The sequence below is a fragment of the Alosa sapidissima genome, chromosome 21, assembly GCF_018492685.1.
Source record: "Alosa sapidissima isolate fAloSap1 chromosome 21, fAloSap1.pri, whole genome shotgun sequence".
NCBI classification, from domain to species: domain Eukaryota; kingdom Metazoa; phylum Chordata; class Actinopteri; order Clupeiformes; family Clupeidae; genus Alosa; species Alosa sapidissima.
Genome location: NC_055977.1, coordinates 13,556,170 through 13,578,315, shown reverse-complemented (window position 1 = coordinate 13,578,315; position 22,146 = coordinate 13,556,170). Strand labels below are relative to the sequence as shown.

The 22,146-nt window shown below is 40.6% G+C and overlaps 2 protein-coding genes and 1 long non-coding RNA gene across 12 annotated transcripts in view; 2 read left to right on the top strand and 1 right to left on the bottom strand.

Moving 5' to 3' along the window:
- oscp1a (organic solute carrier partner 1a) overlaps positions 1–2,826 on the bottom strand; it is a 30,514-nt gene extending 27,688 nt beyond the window's left edge. For 7 of the 10 annotated variants that reach the window (XM_042076323.1, XM_042076327.1, XM_042076328.1 and 4 more), the window contains exon 1: positions 92–312. The gene's annotated coding sequence lies outside the window, so the exon portion shown is untranslated. Of the gene's footprint in view, positions 1–91; positions 313–2,774 lie in introns of those variants that run through there. The other 3 variants (XM_042076326.1, XM_042076332.1, XM_042076325.1) reach the window with 2 other exon arrangements.
- si:dkey-206d17.12 (uncharacterized protein LOC563108 homolog) lies at positions 197–14,350 on the top strand. The gene is made up of 6 exons (XM_042076300.1): positions 197–553; positions 3,232–3,761; positions 5,533–5,672; positions 8,006–8,240; positions 12,185–12,285; positions 12,419–14,350. The coding sequence occupies exons 2-6, from the start codon at positions 3,253–3,255 to the stop codon at positions 13,456–13,458; spliced, it is 2,025 nt and encodes a 674-aa protein (XP_041932234.1). The 5' UTR covers positions 197–553; positions 3,232–3,252; the 3' UTR covers positions 13,459–14,350.
- A 1,140-nt stretch (positions 14,351–15,490) lies between these two features.
- LOC121695493 lies at positions 15,491–20,930 on the top strand. The gene is made up of 4 exons (XR_006026092.1): positions 15,491–16,265; positions 16,838–16,863; positions 19,578–19,737; positions 20,650–20,930. It is a non-coding gene; the product is annotated as an uncharacterized LOC121695493 (long non-coding RNA).
- The last annotated feature ends 1,216 nt before the right edge of the window (positions 20,931–22,146 follow it).

Genomic DNA, 22,146 nt, shown 5'->3' with positions numbered 1-22,146 from the left:
AGCATGTATCAATCCAACAGGAGAGACACATGCATACACCAGGGGGCATCAGTGTGCCTATGTCTGTGTCTGTGGAAAAGAAAATTCTCACCTACACATGCAGAAATGATGGGGATTCCCAAATGACTGGCTTCCTCATATTTCAGTAACTACTGCTTCATCCGCTCTCGAAAACCTCAGTCCATGTGAAGGCATCATCACTGCTATCTTGTTCCTGTAGTCGTTGGCTCGTCTCCTTTTGTTTTGATTGAACTAAAAACATGAAATAGTTGTTTAATTCTAAAAGTAGGCTAATAAACAAGGTGAGGTGTGTTTGCCTGCCGTTAGTCTTTTGAGGACCTGAAGTAGGTGTGTATAGATATAGGCCTACTTCCCGTATACAGGTGTGGCAACGTGTACCTGGGTGTTGTCATCTTACTTTGTTGGGATTACATAGGTGTTATTATACTGTACAAGGAAACGCATATAGCAGGACTACAATTTTTCATGGTCGAGAAACGACTTTGTCTGACCAGTCACTTAGGTGGGGAGGACGAAGACTGTTACATTAAAGGTGAGTAGAGTCAGGAACAATTACTTGGATTTGACGAAAAGTTTCGTCGTTTTAGCGATGGCTTCAACTGAGACTTCTGTTTCTGACCGTTTCCCAAGACCACTGCGACATGTAGGCGTAACGTTAGACTGTATGTTTTTATGTTTTTGTTAGTCAGATGACACTAGAGTCCCGAACTTAGATTCTATTTTTTCGTAATAGTTTTGGATGAACCGGATGGCATGTCATAGGCTATCCCTACTGCGCAATGAACTTTTGACCAAATTGAATCATGGCAAGCGCTCGTAAGGACTCATAAGGTTGGCTATAGATTCGCCAAATGTCGGCTATGTGATGAATGAGACGGACATGTGCAAAAAGTTAGCCAAGTTAGCCTAATATTCTTAGGGAATAGAACATAACAGCAGATTTGGACGAAAATGTAAATTCATAGGCATAGAACAGCATGATTATGAGCCTGTCTGGCATCAAATACACGAGTGAAGTGGTGTGTTTTGGTGCTGGTGAACATATTTTCATCACATCAGGCAACAAGTAGCCTAACTTGTCATCTTGATAATATGATACACTACAATAAGAAAGCAACATTCTGTCTGTTTCTCTGTTCCTACCTGAACAGTAAACTTTCAAAGCGATAAGACCTGCTCAAAAGAGTTTATGGGCTTTCAAAATAATTTTGGAAACGTTATTTTAAGGTAAAAACTCTTCAGGGGTCCTTTATGCATTACACATGACTTATTTGGGGTTTGAAGGGCCAGATTATACCTAGCCCATATAGTCATTCACCTCAATCTGATGAACTTTACGTTATAGTCCCCCCCCCCCCCCCATCATCCTCATTGAGCACATAGGTTCTTGTAAAGTAGGCCTACTACTTAATTGCATTTGTAACCATTACCTTAAGGTAATGGTTACAAATGCAATTAAGTAGTACGGGAATGTTGAGAAATTAACATTCTAAAGAATATCTGGGTTCATTGAATTCAACATAGAATTTTAGAACCTTCAATTGTTGCGGAACTTAGAATGTTCAAAAACCTACACCTTTAAGGGCTAATAACATTAACCCATTCATCTTGTGTATCTGAAGGACTTCTGTAAATAGGCATCATCCATGTAAAGCTAGACAGTGTTTGTAAGGTAGGCCTAATAAAGCATATTGACTTAATGTAGTTATAACCTTTATGGATAAACATAACCAATATACTGTAAGTGCATGGCCCATATTGATGCCCTGCTTCCCTAATGATACAAAAACAACATTATTGTATAAAACAAGTTTTATTATTTCACAAGACTCCAAGATATCAGAATGTCCAATAAAGCATGCCTTAATGATCTATTTTGGCAACAGAGGTAGCTGGGCATTGTAATGCAGCACAAGTTTGTCAAACATGTTTGTGTAGGCAAGCATGCATGACCAAACCTCGAAACTCATTGGACATCACGCACAAAAAAAAACAGATGATGTACTGACACTTTAAAGACATCTACCATGATGTCCCACTGACATACCGACTTTAAGTGCTAAATAGCCCATTTAAACAGGGCTAAATGAAAGTAATGACAATTTGATAGGCTGTAGGCTAGCCTGTCTAGGCTACACAAGATCAAAACATAGACGCCAAATTGCATAATCGTAGGCCTACACTTACTCGACCACCAGTGGTCGTCGAAATTCTCACGTTTTTCCACAATAACCCATATAAACATTCAAAAACGTATTAAAATTGCTGTAGGCCTAGTCTTCTAGCTTCTTTACCAACATTTTCAGTTCCATTTGAGTCACGCTTCATTAAATGCTCTCCAGGCGTAAATAAATATTCACGCTAAACTCCACCCGACCCCACCCATTTAAACTCAGAATCTCAGAAACCATATCTGGTAAAACCGGCGTGGGGTCCCATCAAGTTTTGGTGAGAAAGACTAGCCTATCTATTAGGCTACAGCTACAATTACAAATTGACGATTTGGTATTGGTATGTTATTCCTTGTTAATTCCTGAGTGTGTTGTCAGTAGCCTAGCCTAGTCTAGATGACAAATGAAGCCTATCCTATATCTATCCTATATCGTAAACATGCTAATTACCAACCATTTCGTTCGAAAATTCTAAAACAACAATGTTTTTTAATACTTCAAAATAACATTTGCTAAATGAACCTTACATTTTTCAGTAGCCATAGGTGTGTAGATTTGAACAAAATCTAGTTTGGTTCTTACCGGGGGTTTCACCGCCTGAAATATCCGATTTTGTTTACCACGCTCGGAGTTTAGTGCTGGGCTGGTGGGTGCTTATTCCCAACCTTTCTCAGGCACATAAACGGTTAGCCCGAGAATTCTCGTCAGCAATTCACAATTCCACTGGAGCTCCAAGCGGATTTGTACACGCAGCCTTACAACACTGTTTACAGCTCTTCGAGTCATGATAAAATGTAATTTTTGGTACATAGCTAATTTAGATAATTTGGTACATAGCTAATTTAGTGTGGGTGCTTGCGTTTCTTTAGGAATCTGCCGTCTTGGTTTGTATAGAAATAAATATTAAGTGACACATAGACGTAAGAGGACATACGTGACGGTTGGTAATATGTCAGTTCCTATATATTTGTTGAAGTGTTATTCATAGCCTAAGCGGTGAGGTATTGTTGTGTCTAAAGTGAAAATCATGTTTCCAAAGGTGTTTCCAAAAGACTCACTCATGCTGGCCCCATACCAAAGTAATACAAAAGCTTTTCTGTGGTCCAGCAACCACCGTACTGTCAACGAAACTTCAGACAACAGTGATTCAGACACATGGATGCTGGCGACCCCGCTTCCACTGATGGACCCCTGTCCTGCCTCTGAAGGAATGAAATCCGACAGCGCCAGTTCTAGCCTTGAACCAGAGATAACCTCGGACCATGAGGAGTCCCAGATGCAGCTGGACTTGTTCCGCAAACTGGGTTTTTCCGCATCGCAGGTGCACGCGGCGCGCCTTAAACTGGGACTCAACTCGGACACGAACACCGTCCTGGGTGAGCTCGTGCTGGCGGGCGTAGAGCAGGAGGAGAGAAACTGTTCTGGCTTCGTTCCTCGCGTTCCTTCACACAAACCGCCTGGCAGTTTACCCCGTGTACCAGTTGCCTGCGCTTCCACGCAGCAGGATGAGTGGATGGATGGTGATGCTTTGAAACCGATCATTATCGATGGGAGTAATGTTGCCATGAGGTGGGTACACATGCGCGAGACATTTTCAACGTGTGTGTGTGTGTGTGTGTGTATGTGTAGGCTAAGAGTGTATGTGTTGGAAGGGGCAAAAGCCCAGATAGCAATATCAGATGTCCAGACTTCGGACCACCATCCCATTTTAAACTTTCCTGACTATTAAGATAATATCATTGATTGTTTCTTAAAATGAATGTGAGTGGAATAATTGAATCAGGAGAAGTATAAATGAATGATTCAATGTGTTAAAACAGGTTTAAATTTTACAGTAAAATTTAAACCTGCCAGAAAACATTTGGTCCCACCCCAGTAGGGCCACATGAAGACAAAATATTTTGAAAATTCAGAGAAAAAAATATTTCTAGATTAAAGTCAAAATTTCTGAGAAAAATAGTCAAAATTGTAGAAATAAAAGTCAGACATTTTCGAGAAACAAAGTCGGAAATAATTTCTGAGACTAAAATCAGAATTTTGCAAAAAACATTTTGTGGCTTTAATCTCAAACATTCTGAGATTTTTTCTCTGAATTTTCAAAAATATTTTCTCTTCATGTGGCCCTACTACTCTTCCGTGGTATGTAAACCTCTGTAAACCTCATGAATAGCCTACCTGATTTTAGTTTTTTTGTTTAGATTTGAACTTAAATGACATGAACAGGATTTTAGAATGGTAGTAATTGTGAAACATGAGCCCTAAAAGCAACATATCAGCACTGTCCATCATGACATATGGTCAATTACATCTGAGACTGCAACAACTGAGACTTCAATCTTAACCAAGTGTGTTGTGGATAGTAATCTGCTTGATGGTGTGTGGCATCAACGTAAATCACACAATAGCTTGACAGGTATAGTATGCATAGCCTTAAATTTCAATTACATATTGTATTTTTAAGATTAAATTTCAGTCAAGATTAAAATCTGATAATGTGAAGAATACTATGGACAGTGGCATTCTGGGAAATATAACCCCAACTTGACTCTGGAAAAACACCTTTATCAAAAGAGTAACTTTTACTCTTTTCAGAGAGGGACCAAATGTTGTCTGGCAGAGCAAAAATTGTAATCTCTTTACATGCGATGCGATTAATTGGAAGTTTCATTTAGAATAGAGGCTATTTTTTAACTAATTAAAACTGAGGGGGATGATTGCTGTCAAAGTTCCAAGGGATAAATCCCCTGCATCCCCTCACCGCCTGCGTCTACACATTATGATTGTTTCCGGGGTTTTTGGTGACCCTTGTTTTTAGATGCTCCTTTTGCAAAAGAGATTCATATAGTGACATATTCTTAGAGTGTTGAGGGGGTTTGGCGGTTGTTTTTTTTTCTTTTTCCGCCTTTGGCTTACACTAACCTTTGCAGTCTGACACAAACCTGATCATGCCCTACTTTTATGGAAGGTGTGCCTTCTTGACTCAGTATGAAAATTTTAGAACATGCAAATCAGAGTATTCTTTCCAGGGATATTGATTGACAGTTATTTGGCAGTTGTTTGAAGGTCATGATACTTGATACAACTTGATAAAATCTTTTTATGTGTGCACACTGTAACTGGGCTTTTTATGTCAATATTTTTTTCCAATGATCTCAAATGCTACAGCAAAAGGCGCAAAAGCAGTAGCAGCTGCAACTGGAGAGAGAAATAATTTTTTACCAAGTGTGTAGGTATATTCTCTTATTAGTGTATTGTGATGATTAACATTGTGTTTGGTAAGATGACAGACGTTCAAGAGGGAAGCATCACTTTTTGTTCCTGTCTTCGTCTCTCTTTACAGTCATGGCAACAAGGAAGTGTTCTCCTGTCTGGGAATCCAGCTGGCTGTGAACTTCTTTCTGGACAGAGGTCACACTGATATCACCGTGTTTGTGCCCTTGTGGAGAAGAGAGCAGCCCAGACCCGACGTACCCATCACTGGTGAGTACTGGTGGTTGTGCAAAAGACACTTTTGTAGATTTTACTTTTGAAAACGTTAATGTAAACAGGGAGTTTATGTTTATATTTACATTTTTTGTGTCCAGCAGATGCTTTTATCCAAAGCGACTTACAAAAATGAAGAATAGCATTCAAGTTACATTGCAGAGGAGACCTGATTAATATGACAACAATAAGTACAACTACCAGAGGATGATAGGGCAGACGTTTAAGTTCTACACTTACAATTAAATGTTTGCAGTAGATTTGCAGTAAACTTGTGGGTGATTTGTGGCAACAAATTAGTTCACTAGAAATATTGCCGGAAGTTTGGCAATGTTGTCCACTAGAGAACAAGAACAAACTTAGAGAACAAACTTCCAGTGAACTTCTGGTGACAAACCTAATATGCATATAACATTTCTGCAAATTTTCAAATTTTGCAAACACATTGCCAAAAGTTTACTGCAACTGTTTGCCAGAAAATGAATTTGCATGTGAAAATATGACGCTGCATATTTGCGTCAATTGTTCGCCAGAAACCTGAAAATTTCTGTATGGGTAGTGAAAGTCGTGGGGCAGCCGTGGTCTACTGGGAAGGGCTTTGGGCTTGTAACCGAAGGGTTTGTCGGTTCGATCCCTGACCAGTAGGAAAAATGTGGGCGGGGGTAGTGGTTGAGCACTGCTCTCCCATGCCTACATCCACGGATGAAGTGCCCTTGAGCAAGGCACCTAACCCCTCACTGCACCCTGTGCGCCGCTGTAGCAGGCAGCTCACTGCGTCCGGATTAGTGAGTGCTTCACCTCACTGTGTATTCACTGTGTGCTGAGTGTTTTACTAATTCATGGATTGGGATAAATGCAGAGATCAAATTTCCCTCACAGGATCAAAAGAGTATATATACTTGTGTCGAAGGAGATAGAGATAGAAGAGAAGTAAATGGTAAGTGCTCGGTAGGTGTGTTAGGGTGGTCAGAGGTGTTAGGAGAGGAGGTACTAAACGTTTCTGTTCATTGATTTTGCAGACGGAAGGGATAAGGGATACTGTTATGTTTATGCACAATTTTTTGCCTTCAATGCTTCTACAGTATTTTACAAGGGAATCGATTCCATTCCTTTTATCAACTTGTGACTTTTATCCAAGTGACTTGAAGTGAAAACTCTTTTGAGCCAATGAACTTGGTAGTGTTATAACCTGGTTATAATCCTGCATGGTAGCAACAGCAACACTGCACAGCAAGATTTGAAGGGAACCTGTGATCACTTTAGTGTCACTCATTCCTGTCACACCAGTTCATTTCACAGAATAGTGCATCTGTAATCCTGTAAGTGTTCACATCACAGCTGTGTTATCTGAGTTGTGGGTACTTTGGTAATTTGTTCCAGACATAAAGTGATTTTGCATCTGGGTTGCAAGAGTACCGGTACTCACACTTACTGATAATCCATTCTCTTTATCAAGGGTGCACTCCCTGATAATGAAGCTGTGATGAAACAACCATTGTTAAGGGATAGAGTAACTTATTAATCAATAAAAAGTGCATTTTTAAGACTAGCTATGTTGCCCCAGTCGTTACACAGAGACACCTTTAAGGAACAGACAGACACCTCTAGTGTAATTTGTTCAGGGGAAAAAGTGCTAAACTGAATACATCTATATAAATTATCTGCTTGCGTTGATAAATGAAAATAGGCTAGTCCCAACCCGGCAAAGAGCTTTAAGCACGAAGAAGGCTATCAGCAATCTGAACATGTCTTATGACCATGGTTTCCTTAAAGGTCAATGAATGATATCTCAGGATTCTATTAAACCGACATGTTTGTCCTAATTGGGAGAGCTTCTTTCAAAAGCTATCTTACTCTCACAAAAATATATCTGCCACTGACATATTTGTAGATTTTAGGATTTATTTTATATCAGTTGTCAGTCAGTCAGGCAGGTCAGTTGGTGTATATAAGCAAAGCCAAGCTCAATTCACATTCAGCTCAAAGCATAAAAGCATATGCAAAAATGACTTCTACTGTATGTGGATAACATACATATGCCTGAGTTTCCAGAATGTTATATATTTTTTATGTATATGAACTATTGATCAGTTGTTGTAGCATTCTGTTGTAATTGCTTTTGGGGGCTTGCTCTTGAGAAAAAGAGCATAAACTGCAGGCCTGTGTGCACACAAATTGAGGCTGAAGCGGCAGTCTTTTTCCTGCCATAAATTATATATGAGCAAGACCATTTAATTACAATATAATGTTGAACTGTCATATTCATCAGTTTATTTAATCAGTCTATTTGTTTTTGCTGTTTTATTGACACCATTTCCACCTTTCTGCAGATCAGCATATTTTGCGGGAGCTGGAGAAGAGAAAGATCCTGGTGTTCACGCCGTCACGGCGCGTAGCGGGCAAACGCGTTGTGTGCTACGATGATCGCTTCATTGTCAAGCTGGCATACGAGTCTGATGGCATCATCGTCTCCAACGACACATACCGTGACCTGCAGGGTGAGAAACCAGAGTGGAAGCTCTTCATCGAGGGCAGACTCCTCATGTACTCGTTCGTTAATGACAGGTTAGTCACCTCAGTTGTGTTATAACCACATTAATGCTTTCCCTTACAATGGTTTCAGGTTTCAGGTTTCCCTTACAAAGATTTCAATTTGCGGCAAGGCCATACAGTATTTTCACATGCAAATTAAATTTCTGGCAAACAGTTGCGGTTAACTTTTGCCAATGTTGCAGCAAATTTGCATCAATGCCATACGCAGGTTGGCAAATCAGGTTTGTCACCAGAAGTTCACTGGAAGTTTGTCATTATTTGCTAAGTGGGGACAAATCACTTCTCATGATATCTTGTAAAAACGTGAAAATATCATATCTTGAAATAACATGATATTTTCACATTATAATTAAGTATAAGTAAGTATAAGTATATATACTTTTTTGATCCCGTGAGGGAAATTTGGTCTCTGCATTTAACCCAATCGGTGAATTAGTGAAACACAAACAGCACACAGTGTACACACAGTGAGGTGAAGCACACACTAATCCCGGCGCAGTGAGCTGCCTGCTACAATGGCGGCGCTCGGGGAGCAGTGAGGGGTTAGGTGCCTTGCTCAAGGCAACCCTCCGGTGACAAGTCCAGAGTGCTAACCAGTGGGCCACGGCTGCCCCTAATTAATTATAAAATAATTCATGATATCATATCTTGAAATAACATGATATTTTCATGTAATAATGTGATAAATATATTGTTAAAACGTGAAAAAGATATTGTTATAACAAGAAACTTTTCACATAATTACGTGATACTGAGCCTTTCCGTACTGTGGTTTTATTGTGTTTATCCTTTTGACCGATAATGTACAGACATTTTATTTATTTATTTATTTTTATAAGAAACATCGTTTGTACAGAAACGTCAATGAATAATTTCAATTAATCAATCAAGTGGCTTGTGATTTATTTATACATGTTACATGAAATCCTCAATTTTTTTGTGCTTTTTGTATAAGTGCATTGGTTATTTTTTACTGGAAAAGGGAAATTGTATCCTGGTATAACCAGACCCTATTCATGCTCCATGTTCCATTAGGGACTGTTTCCAGCCCTTGCATGTTAATGAGCGTAGATCTCAGTTTAATTTGGAAACGATTGGACCAGTCTTATACCAACGTAACCTAATAATATTGGAATTTTTCCAATTCCCTTTGATAGTAAGGATATAATGTCTTTACTATGACTAAAACATTTACACATTCCTCCTGCTCTGGCTTCAACTTTTTTTATGTTTGCTGGCGTTGCTACTAAGATTTAGCCAGAGATGGTTGTTCTAAAGCAGAGGTCTCCAACCTTTTTTCCTCCGAGAGCTACTTTGACAAAATGGACATGGCCGAGAGCTTTTATGTTAGTAGTATGATGCCACGTATTCACATCGCTGACCTCTACCCAAAACCGCTGAATAAGATTTGTGTGCATTTTAAAGGTTCCTTTCAACTCTTTTACCTTCTCTCTTTGTAGACTGTGAATTTGAGTTCATAGGAATCTTGACATGTTTCCCAAGTGATTAGGTTATCAGATTTATGAACATCTTCCTCAAACCTTTTGGAGAGCTACTTAGAAACAGATGGGGAGCTACTAGTAGCTTGCGAGCTACCTGTTCTAAAGGATCTTTGATTTTAGTTTTGTCCAGCTCTACCACTCTGACACTGTTATAAGTACATAATGACATCATCACACTTAGCCACATCTACTGGTTGCTGGTTGGCCTGCCGGTTGGTCCCCACATAATTGTCCATCTACCATTAAAGGAGCGGTTTGTAGGATTGTTACCGAACGTTCTGTAGGTCAAAATCAAAACACTGGTGAACGTTCTCAAGGCTACCTAGACGCAAGCCTCTTCTGGGTTGCCAGATGTAATGAAGACTTAGCTAACGTTGGTTGACCTGCAGCTGCTTTAACATTTCTCCAACCATGACCCAGCTACACATTACGGAAACAGTGAAAACAAAAAATACCTCTCTAACCAACATAACATATTTAGCTGAAGTTAGTGATGCAGATGTTTAGCCTAGGCTATGTCTATGTCTGCGTCAGACTTGATATTCTTCGTTTGCCGAAGATGTCGCCATCTCAGGAAGGCTCCTCCGATGTCCACTTAATTGGTTTCTTGTTTTAATTTTGGAAATTTGCCAGCTTCTCGTAGGCTACTCGTCGATGACTACAACTGACAGCTATTGACAGTTGGCCTTTGCTAATCAACCCTATTATTAAGTCAAGTCAAGTCAAGTCGGCTTTTATTGTCAATTTCTTTACATGCACTGGTCATACAAAGAATTGAAATTTCGTTTCTTACTTTCCCATGCAGACATAGACATGCTTTAAATACAGACATAGACATACTATGGACATAGCCATAGACAATAAACATTAAATTAAAGTGCAAGACTGAAATATAGAACATGTATGTATCAAAATAGAAATATAGGACATATATTAAAAAAAAAAAAATAGAGGTAGTTGTGTTGTATATTTCTATAGTCTTAACAGTTACATGAAGTTTAAACTTGTGCTTGTGTGACCTGTATATTTACATTGATATGCAGTATGCAGTAATTCAAGTGACCTGTGCTTGTGTGACCTGTATATTTGTGACCTGTATATTTACATTGATATGCAGTATGCAGTAATACACTATTCTAGAATTAAATCGTTCAAAACATAAACGAAAATTCCAAGAGATTCCGCCCCGTAACTCATTTTGTTTATGGGTTTTACGGGTTATAGTAATGTTGTCAAATAAGCCATTCAATTCATTGTGTTACTCATTGTGTTACTCTCTGACGACATATGGTGATAATTTTTGGAATGGTTACAATTTATTTTCCATTATTTCCTACATTCTGGTCCTTTAATGATAATATTTTCATACCCTAGTCAACAGACTATGTAAACTAGGGGTATTCAATTAATCTTCAGCGAGGTAAATTCAGCGGAAAATTTCCTCAAGCAAAGGTCCAGAGCATCAAAATATTTAACGTGTGTGTTTAGGCTATGTATGTATGCCTATTTTTAAGATCTTAAAGTGAACTTAAAATAAAATTTGAGCTGAGACAAGGATGGATATTCCACAGCTGGTTCCTTGAACCCATTAATCAGCAAGTTTAAATCCTGGAAACCCAGGAACATCACGTTGTTGGCCAGTGAATGCATGTAGGCTTAACTCAATTGTGGTGGATCAATCATATTGCCTTCTTAAATCGTAAAAAATATTCTGTGATCTAAGTTCACTGTTGAATGGGCCTAGCCTACTCTATGCTTACTCAAAATATATGCTTTGTCTGGTGGAGGTGCTTCAAATTGGTTCAAATTTGTTTTAAAAATCGCCTGTCTCAGAATATGTAGAAGAGGTCCAGGGCAATTCCGCGCAAAACTGTCACATCCATATTTAGTTGGCGTTACGGACGTGACAGTTTTGCGTGTTATTGTCCCAGTATCGTTACATATAGCTCTGTTCTCGCTGTCTAGCTTTCTCCTCTTTGAGCAATCGATGATTTGAAAATAACTTACTTATCGTTAACTTAGATATCCATCTGATTATTTCTTGTCCCGTCTCCTCGCTCGTTTCAGTGAGTCTCTTTCCCATAATAGGCTACTTTAGCCTACTCACTGTCTCGACTTTATCAGAATTCACAGATTTCACTGGCTGAGTAGCATCAAGCAAAATGATGGTTCCTGAAGCTTCTGAAGTAAATGCTGTTATCCTAACCAACGAAACATTTAGCGCAGCTTTGAAATCTTACGTGAAAATCTAAATTATGCTATTATGGTCCGGATAGGATCACGTCAGGGTCCGGACTCAGACCGCAGTCCGCCATTTGGTGACCCCTGATGTAAACCATCCCCTTGATTTTTTCCAAACAAATAGACCTGTGTTATTACCATTGTCAGCAAAAGATCTTACTGAGTTATTTCTGTATTAATCAAAATACTTACCTTGTGTTATTGTCCTTACAGGTTCATGGTTCCGGATGACCCTTTGGGACGGCGTGGTCCAACACTAGAGAACTTCCTACGGAAAACCCCACGAGTTATCAAGCGACATCCATGTCCTTATGGTGAGGGCACGTCTTCCATTTGAAATGTTAGGGCTTCTACCATTGCCTTGTTATGCCTTATTTAGCCACCTTTTTTTCTCCCCACAAAAAAAGTCTGACAACCTCTTGCCTCTTTCTTTCATTCACACTTTAGGTAAGAAATGTACATTTGGAATCAAATGTAAGTTCAGTCACCCAGATAGGCCAAAGCAGTCTAACCGCGCCCTGGCAGACGAGCTACGTGAGAAGGCCAAGCAGCCCGCCTCGTCGGCAACTCCTCACAAACACTCCTCTCCAGCGAGTGTCAGAGCCGGCCACAGCTCGCCTTTGGAGGAGATCCTGGAGAATAAACTGCACCTGGACCCGCCAGGGGCACCAGCCCCTCAGTGGAGAGCCCAGGCCAGCGAGAACATGCTGGTGTTGGTGGGACCTCAGCAGAAAACAGAAAAAAGCAGAAAACAGTGTCAGAAAAAAGACCGCCACAGCCACATTCACCCCAACTACAGTCTTTCATCAGCCGGTATGGACTCTTTCGCCAGCGGTTCCCATGAGTATCTGGACTCAGGTCTGGGCTCCTACGAGGGCCACCCTGAGCGCCACAACCCTGGAGATCCCATGAAGCCCAGGTCCCTTCAGAACAGGGGGCAGTACTACCCACCTCCCCCCTGCAACAGCAGTCAGTCCTGCCCCTGTTTCCCCCACCTACCTCCCCCCATGCCTCCTGCCCCCACCCAGCCCCAGGCTAACCTGCGGTACCCCAACCACGTCCCAGGCTCGGTTGGCTCTCACGGCTTGGACATGTCCTATTTCCCACAGCCTTGCTACCCTCCGTATACTAACCAGCAGCACACTGCCAGCCTGCCACAACACAACATGGCTACCTATGGTTCTCAGCAGCCCGGGCACTCTTTTGTGCACCATCATGGCCAGTGGTCTGCCCCGTACCCCCAGGGGTACACCCAATCCGTTCACAGGGAGCCAACTCAGCACCATCCCTGGGGGAGCCCCATAGCCCCCCCAATACGCTCTAACCCCCCCGGATCGGGAACCCGAGAGGAAGTGCGTAAGAAGCTGATGGCCATCTTTAATGGTCATTTAGTGGACCGTGCTATGGACATGTTCCCTCAACTGCTTGACCCCCAGAGATTGGCAGCAGAGATCCTGACTCTACAATCTCAGGAAGGGATCTTGTGAGTAGGGGATGACGTTGCCATCCTTATGGTCAAGAGTGACTTTCTCTGGAAGTAGTTTTTCACGTGCAAGGAAGGCGGACATGTGGCAACGATGCCCTAACTGTGGTCAGGCCAGGGTCAGAAATTACTTTTGGAGGATTTGTCTTCAGTTAACAGGTTTAGTTGTGCCTGTGCAAATGATGGAAGGGAGGATAAGTGAAGTCAGATAACATTATGCAACACTTTGCCACTTTTAAAGGTACATTTTCATAGGAAACTAATTTTGGAGTAATCTTCAACTCAATTTGGAATGGTAATGGTTTCAGATTGTCATTTTTATTCTAATCCATGATACATTCAAAGAGCTTTCGTGAGACAAAAATTATTCTCTTTTTAATCATGAAGAGGTCTCAAGAAATATTCCAGCATGGTGATTAACTATTTCTTGTTTCCACATGCAAAAGACTTTAGACTTCACAAGATGTACCCGTCATTTACTGACTGGTCTAATAGTAGAACCATTGCTTCTGAAAAACACATGCAGATAAAGCAACGACCTGTTGACACAAATTGTGTCATTAAACTTAAGGGGTTTGGTATTCGGTCCTTGTTTTGGTTGAACACATTCACACATTTTGCAGTAAGGTCTGCATTCAATGTGATCAGAATTTCTCAGCCTCAGCTTGCCTTTAAAGGGAAACTTGGCAGGATTTCCCCCTCTGCTGGAGAAATTGTGCATTATGCTATTTTAAACTGTGGGAAAAGGTAACGATAAAGCACATGGATTTGTTTACAAGCTAGCGAAAGGCTAGCATACGTTTGGCATAACTATGTGGATGTTACAAGGTAAGAAACACGATTTAAAACGAGTTTATTGTTCCTCACTTCTCTTTCCGGGACGGTAGTCTCAATGTTGCAAGGTTGGTTTTCCGCCTGGGGACGCTAGGCGCAGCGGTGAAAGTCACCATTTTCACCGGAACAGGTCATTTAACCATCCAAATGATTTCTAAACGGGTTTATTATGTTGAAATAGTTGCCAAGTTCACCTTTAAAACTAGTCCATAAACTTGTTTTCGTCAATGCTTTTATTTTTTGTAGGAACCTTTCCTCCTACTGTTATTGCGTAAGAAATTTGAAAACAAAACTGGTATATGTTCGCTTTGTAGCCTACCAGAAAACGTTTATTTGTTGAGTCAACAGTCATTAACATGAACAGGTAGACAAGTATTTGTCCTGCGGGTCCTGGCCTCATTGGTGCAGTTTAATAAACAATTGTTAACATGTCAGCTGTTTTTTTAATCTTTTAACTTAATAAACTACACAGTTGTAATGTCTGGAAATTGATTTAAATATCACTGTTGGCTACTGTTATTATTGACTTTGTCTGCACAGACTCTATGTTGTATTACTTTGATACTATTGTAACAGTGCCCTTTGATATTGTTGAACAAACTAAATAAATAGACAATTCAACTATTTGACTATCTGTTGGTGTTGTTACAAATGCTTGGCTCGGGCTCGAAACATGAGAACATAAGGGAGGTACACGTTAGAGGTCTGCACTCCCGCAGTAGACCCGCGGGTCCCGACGCAAAAGAGTGCGGCGCGGGACAACTTTTGAAAGCTCTTTGCGGGAGCTGGCGGGATGAGAGAGGTGCGTTCGCGGGTGCGGGACAAAAATGATTCACTGCACTCCCGCAAATTAAATATGTGCGTAAAATTAAATATGGAAACGATTAAAGTAGTGTTCATAACTATAGTTCAGCTGGATGTTCTGTTAGGCAGCATTAAAAACGGGGTTTAAGCATAACTGACGGATAGCAGGCCTATAGCCTATATTGTTGTTTACGTGGGTTCAATTTGTTCATGCTGCTCATTGTCAAAACTCAAAATCGAAAGCATGACAGAGGAAGAGGGCACAAGGCTAGGCCTACTTCAGTTGTTAGCTTACATTCAGAACCAAGAAACTGACATCAGGAGTCATTCTCAGGTCTGTGTGCTCCTTTCGTGAGACAGAAAGAAAAGCTGAATAGGCTATCCCTCCTGCATGGAGAAGCCTCTGGCTGCAGCCTGCGGGACGGGGCGGGGACATCCACATCCACATCCATGTGCTACGTCACATTTGTTCTGCGCATGTGCGGAACTTCTCATTAGACATTCGCTGGTAGCGCTTGTAGTCATGCTTGTAGTAAATTACTTTTAGCAGTAGTTTGCAGAGGTGTCAAGTAACGAAGTACAAATCCTTCGTTACATTACTTAAGTAGAAATTTTGGGTATCTATACTTTACTGGAGTAATTATTTTTGAGCCGACTTTTTACTTCTACTCTACATTTTCAAGCAAGTATTTGTACTTTCTACTCCTTCATTTTAAAAATAGCCTCCTCGTCACTCCTAATTCATTTCGGCTTGTTTTCATTCCGACTCATTGTTGAATCCAGATAGAGAGAATTTGATTGTGGTTGGACGAGAAGTATAAACATATCCCATTCTGACACTATTGGTTTGTACGCGATCCGTCACACCACCTGAACGTGACACAAATCATTACTCTCCAACAAGGACATAGCAAACGTAGCAAAGTAGCCTACAAAGATGTCCATGGCAGAGAAGAGAACCTGAGCGAAATGTCCCAACCAAGCACTAGCGAAGAGGTTGGTAGTCAGGAAGACCTAGGCAATCCTTGTAGGCTACATCCCTGGAAGAACTTTTCGAAAATGGTTGGATGGAAAAACAACTCCAGTCCTTTCGGATGCACTGCTGCAAGCTCTGCGCACCCAAGTACCACGAGCTAAGGCTTTCAAAAACTCGCCGTGAAAAACCATATTGAGGTAAGCCGAGAGTTTCTTATTATCAGTCGATTACTGACAAAATATTGTAATAACCTAACGTACTAATGGTAAATTTGCAATGTATGCTATGGCTAGGTACATGCCAAGACATGTCATGGTTGCTTGCTAGTTATCTGAGCTTATGTTATAGCTATATGCAATATTTGTAAGTTAATTGTGCAAGCTATTCTACAGCTAGTTGATAAAGCATACTAAGGGCAGGCATGATCCTGTCTGTGTATGAGCGTGCGTGCGCCTGAATGGGGCCCAACTACCAACTATCAGCCAAATGCTGTTTAAAATTAATATAGTTGGTGTTGGACTATATCATAAATAATGTTACTTTTCAGTCATGCCAGCAGCTGCTTGTGGTCTTAAAACAGCTTTAAGTGGCAATATTCTGGTCTGCTCAACATAATAGACCACCAGTGAAGCTCCCTAACTAGTCTTGACCTTAATTCATAACCTTCAAGTATGCTATTTAACACAGCGAAAGTCCTAGATAGTCTGAGCTTCTAGTTTGAGAGAAATATTAATCTCAATCTCTGCCTGTGCATTCATTTTCTCCACAGAAGAAACACCCAACCCGTCTATAGAGGTACACACAACTTACTTCAGCAGCCCTTAAAAGGAAGTCATCCTCTGAAGGTTCTTTGGCCCCTCCCTCCAAACAAACCAATCATTTTTTAATCACCTGGATTAATAATTCATTTTGACAGCACTAATGTATACTTGTATAGACAACCATATAGGGTTATTGTCACTAAGCCTGCCCTATCTCATGAAATATGTGCTCATTTGCTTACAAACAAAATCAGATTGTGTGATAAAACCAGGCTCAAAATGATTTTTATATTTTTATATTATTTATATACTGGGGGGTCTGAGTTGGTGAAAACCTTTAAGGGGCTCTATTTTGACGGTGTAAAATGCATGGTACATTGGCGAATAGCTTAGGGGTTTGTCCAGTCCACATTGGGAGTGGTTTTGTTATCAAACATCGGGCGCCTGACACAAAAAGGTGGTTCTTACGTTTCTTAATCAGTCATGGGTGTGTTTTGGGCGTAACATTCTTTAAACCAATGAGAGTGACATCTGTTATTCCCTTTAACAGCAAGCAGCGCGACTTCAAACAGCGCATCGGTATTGTGATGGTCACTGGTGCATTTGAAGGAATCTGTTTGTATGCGAGACCGTATGGAACACGTATTCCACTAGCCTACACACATCTGCACTCGTCTATTATTTGAACTCATTGGCAAAGTGAAACTAACTAACGAGATACCAACAAAAACTAACTAATGAAACTAACTAATGAGATACCAACAAAAAGCAACACTTACCCCAATAATGTTCGAATGTCTGAATAAAAAACCTAAGAACATTTATCCTGCAGAGGAGTTGCTGCCTATATCTTGTAACAGTGTCTTCAGCTGTGTTCCATATGTGCCCCTCGCTATAGACCAGGTTTTTCTTGGTTAGTGGTGTAATGCTTTTTAGATAGTATACGATAACGATTTTTAGATCATGCACTGGACCACACCTTAGGTCGTTAATTGCCACACCCCTGGGCACATTGCTCAATAAAAGAGAAGGGCATGGCGAAAAACTTGAGTGTACAAAAGGAATACGCTTTGCGTCGTAATGAGAATACACTATGCGCCGCGCTTTTGACCGTCATAATAGAGCCCAATGTGTTGAACCGGTTCTCTGTCAGTGAAAAAGACCTATCAGTGTCATCACTATAGGTATTGTTGGTGCCCCTGCTCCAGCTGTTTGCAGCATATAGCTAATGTTTAAAGTACATGATCTGATTTTGTTTGTAAAATATATGCAAATGAGTGCATATTTAATGAGATGGGGGGGCCCTATCATGACATTCTAAAGTGCATCGTCACTCGTCAAAAGTCTATTCAAATTTAGTAGGATGTCCAGTTCACATTGGGAGGGGTTTCGTTATCAAACGTGGAGCGCATGGCGCAACAAGGTGTTCCTAGGTTTTTTAATCAGTCATATGGGTGTGTTTGGGGCGTAACATCATTTTAAACCAATGAGAATGACATCTGTCATTCCCTTTAACGGCGCAACGCGCGATATGTCAAATAAATGCATCGGTATTTTGGCATTCAAAGGCGCATTTGAAGGAGGCTGCTCTCGAGACCGTATAGAATAGTCATTCTTAAACCATGCTTTACTAAAACCTACAGTAGCATAGCCTTCACGCATTTGCACTCTTCTATTTGAACTCATTGGCAAAGTGAAACTAACTTCACCAAGGAGTCAGTCAACGACAAGACAGTTATATGCAGTTACTTTTACTATTGACTGACAATGGGTTACCACCGAAAACATAGGCTGGAAAAAGCAACACTTACCCTATTGCTCAAATGACCGAATAAAACAACATTTATCCTGCAGAGGAGTTGCTTATATCTCGTGACGGTGCGTCTTCAGCTGTGCTCCATACGTGTCTCTCGCCTCTCCCCTAATCAGTTTTAACAGTCATTACCAATTTGCAAATGATGGTGAATAACTACTCATCATGAGATGTACAGTATTTCGTAATATCTTTATTCTAATTATGTTTCCCATTGTAATCGTGCAATTTGTAATGCTTTGCATGGACGTGCGCTGGTGTGCGTTCATGAATGATAAAGGATGGTGCGTGCACCTGCCAATATGACTGTTGACATGCGCTCTTAAAATAGCATATGAACAACTCGCCATTGACTTCTGACCAGGTTTAGGTGGTGTACGATAGTGATTTTTAGACAACGCGCCAGGCCCCTCCCTAGGTTGTTAATTGGCACACCCCTGGGCGCAATGTTTAAAAAATAAACGTGCAAAATACCGAATTAAACTTTGCGTGGGTGAAAAATGAGTTTTACGCCATGCGCTGGTGTCCAAAATACAGCCCGGGGTCTAATTTGAACTCATTGTTGTGTTCCTCAAACTATTCCGTAAACTTTATTTGCCTGGTGGTAGGGTGCATTATCCTGTTGAAAAAGGCCAATGCCATCAGAGAAAACCATTTCCATGCAAGGGTGTACACGGTCTGTAACAATGCTTTAGCAGGTAGTGCATCCTGGTGCCTTAAGCTCCCCCAGGTAAACGCACATACTTCCAGCCATCTACATGATGTAAAAGAAAACGTGCATCAGACCTAGGCCACCTTCCTCCATTGCTTAGTGGAGTTCTATCAGTGGTTATAATGTTATTGTTGATTGGTATACATGTAGAAAGTGAAGAGGAGTAAGGTGTCTGGAAATTATTGCAATAATATTTGTCATGTTTGTGTGACTTCTTTGCCAGATGAATATGCTTGCAGTGATGGGTGGGAAAACACCCAAAGACACCATCAAGCGTATAATGGGGAGGCTATTGAGCAAATCCTTGGCTTTGCAATTGAATTGGACAGGTCAAGGGGGAAAGGTGTCTTTCAAGACACTACAAATGAAAACGGTGTTGCACAGTAAGTTGATTTAAAACAGCAAATAATGTTTGAAAATAATAACGATTCATCCCATTGAATATCTTCCCTTTTATTGATTTGATAAATTAAATCAAGGTCAATATAATTTACCTTTACAAGCCTTTATATTCCTTACTGATGGATTGAGTTGCTTTTCTTTTGTCTTCATGGTGGGATTGTAGCCTTGAATACTGATTAACTAGTGACTGGACCTTCCAGACTCGGGTGTCTTTGTACTACTACTGAACAAGGCAATCTTCATTTCACTAATTACTGTATGAGACAAATGGGCAGGACTATTAAGTTAGGTCAGTCACTTTAAGGGGGTGAATATGCAACCACTTATTCTACAGGATACATTTTTATTAGTTAACATTACTTTCTAGAAATCTGCCCATGTCTATCTACCTATCCAAGCCAAGGGCATGAATGTTTTTATAGGCACTGTGTGTTGTAAAAGTTAGTAATGACATGGTCAAAATTTGGATGTAACTGTTTAAGATGAGCTTGTTGTAAGAGCCATTATATTGACATTGCAAACACTCAAAATTCTGGTAAGGAAACAAATATTAACACTGTTCATATTCTGTTATTAGGTGTACACCAAATGGTGGTATGACTTTGACCTTCCTTTGAGATAATAGAGGCGCATATTGAATAAAGAAAATGGTGTTGAGTAGCAGGCACAGGGTGGTTTCACATAATGGCCTGGTTATCCACAAAATCCTACTAATTCTAATCAGTGTTTTGAACATGTGAAACAATACGACATGGCTACTATAACATGATAAAGTAAACTATGAGAGACGTTTTGTAAAATGACAATCTTACAACTTTGTAACATCTAAATGTTCAGCAATAAAGCTTTATTTATTCTGTTGACACTCCCATCCCCCATAACCCCCTGTTCAGGAGCTGGACGCAAGAATCCACCAACCCCGGGATGTCAGAGAAGACATCATTCAGAAGGAGGTGTCCGTGTTTTTAAAAGGGGCAGCCGACCTAGAGGGGGGGGTGACAGGAAAGGCAGAGAAGGAAGGAGAGTTTGGCCAATAATGAGCAGTAATATATGAATGTTATATGTTGTTGTTGTAGGCTTATGCATTTTATATATATTGTGCTATAAAGCTGTGCTATAATATATATGTATATTATTAATGTTATCTGTTGTGTTTAAATTAGCATATTGTATTTATATTATCAATGCTGTTTAAATATTTCATGTAATGGCTGGTCTAGCCATAACATACGTAATATTATTAACATTGTTGGTCTTATTGTTATTTAATATATTTATATTACCAATGTTATTTATATATTGCTGTTTAAATGTTATTTATACTGCTAAAATATTAAAATCATTATTCTATTTAACGGCGTCATGTATTTAATAGGCTACACGGAGTTAATAGGCTACCAAGACTAATTGTTGATATTGTTCAAGTTGTGTAGGCTATGTCACTTTGTAACTAAGCCGTCAATTTCTTAGACTGTCCTAGCCTACTTTAATGCAGTAGGTCTAAAGTTGTTAGTGTTTAGTGTATGAGGTTAGAGAGAAAGAGATATGCTACAAGCAGAAGGTGCAAACAGCGGTTTCGTTTTACTGCAAGCATTAATGCTGGCATTAGCGAAGCGAATGTTTACTCTGGAACCTCCGGAAAACACTGACGCTCAATGTCGATACGTAATGAAGTAGCATGTGACGTCGCACTTGGATGTGGATGTGGATGTCTCCGCCCCGTCCCGCAGGCTGCATCCAGTCATTATTGCCTGCATGCGGGCTTTAGCGGGCGGGAGCGGGACATCATGTTACAGATGCGGGTGGGAGCGGGACTAAAAATGACACATCCCGCAACCGCTGCTGTCTGTCCAGAATACACTGTAAAAAAACGCAATATCTGTGGACAGCCCAGGCTCCAAAAAAACGGCAAAAAAAAAAAACAACCTGGGCAAACCTAGCCCATGAAAACATAACAAACTGTTCCAGCAAATCACAGACGAGATGCGCGTTTAGGAGAGTTTCAATTGCACAGGAGCAGCACGGGAGGGAGGGAGAGGAAGTAGCGAGCTAGCTCTCTGTTTTGTTTGAAAGTCAACAGAAGTGACGTTGCCCAGCATCGCTTAGAGCACCTTTAAAGTATAGAGAAATGTCAGTATAATGAGTAGAAAAGCAAAATGTTGTGCAAATGTATGTCTAGGGGTATGAATCAAAGCGAAACACCGAGAGAGGAGCGGAGAGGGAGTCCGCCTGCCCATGAAGCCAAGTCGGCCAATCAGTTAACTCTGCACACACCTGCGAATTTCCAGCCACCCAGCTACAACACAGACAGACAGCAGTAGAAAGGGGCGGAGCTGGTGCAGAGTGCATACCTGACAGTGTACTCATGGAAGCTGATGTTTGCTTTAGTG

Excerpts from the sequence above, each read along its gene's own strand:
- si:dkey-206d17.12 (XM_042076300.1), top strand. The coding sequence starts at position 3,253 with ATGCTGGCCCCATACCAAAGTAATACAAAAGCTTTTCTGTGGTCCAGC. Across the intron at positions 3,762-5,532 it reads GGGAGTAATGTTGCCATGAG|TCATGGCAACAAGGAAGTGT; the intron begins GTGGGTACACAT and ends CTCTCTTTACAG. Across the intron at positions 12,286-12,418 it reads GCGACATCCATGTCCTTATG|GTAAGAAATGTACATTTGGA; the intron begins GTGAGGGCACGT and ends TTCACACTTTAG.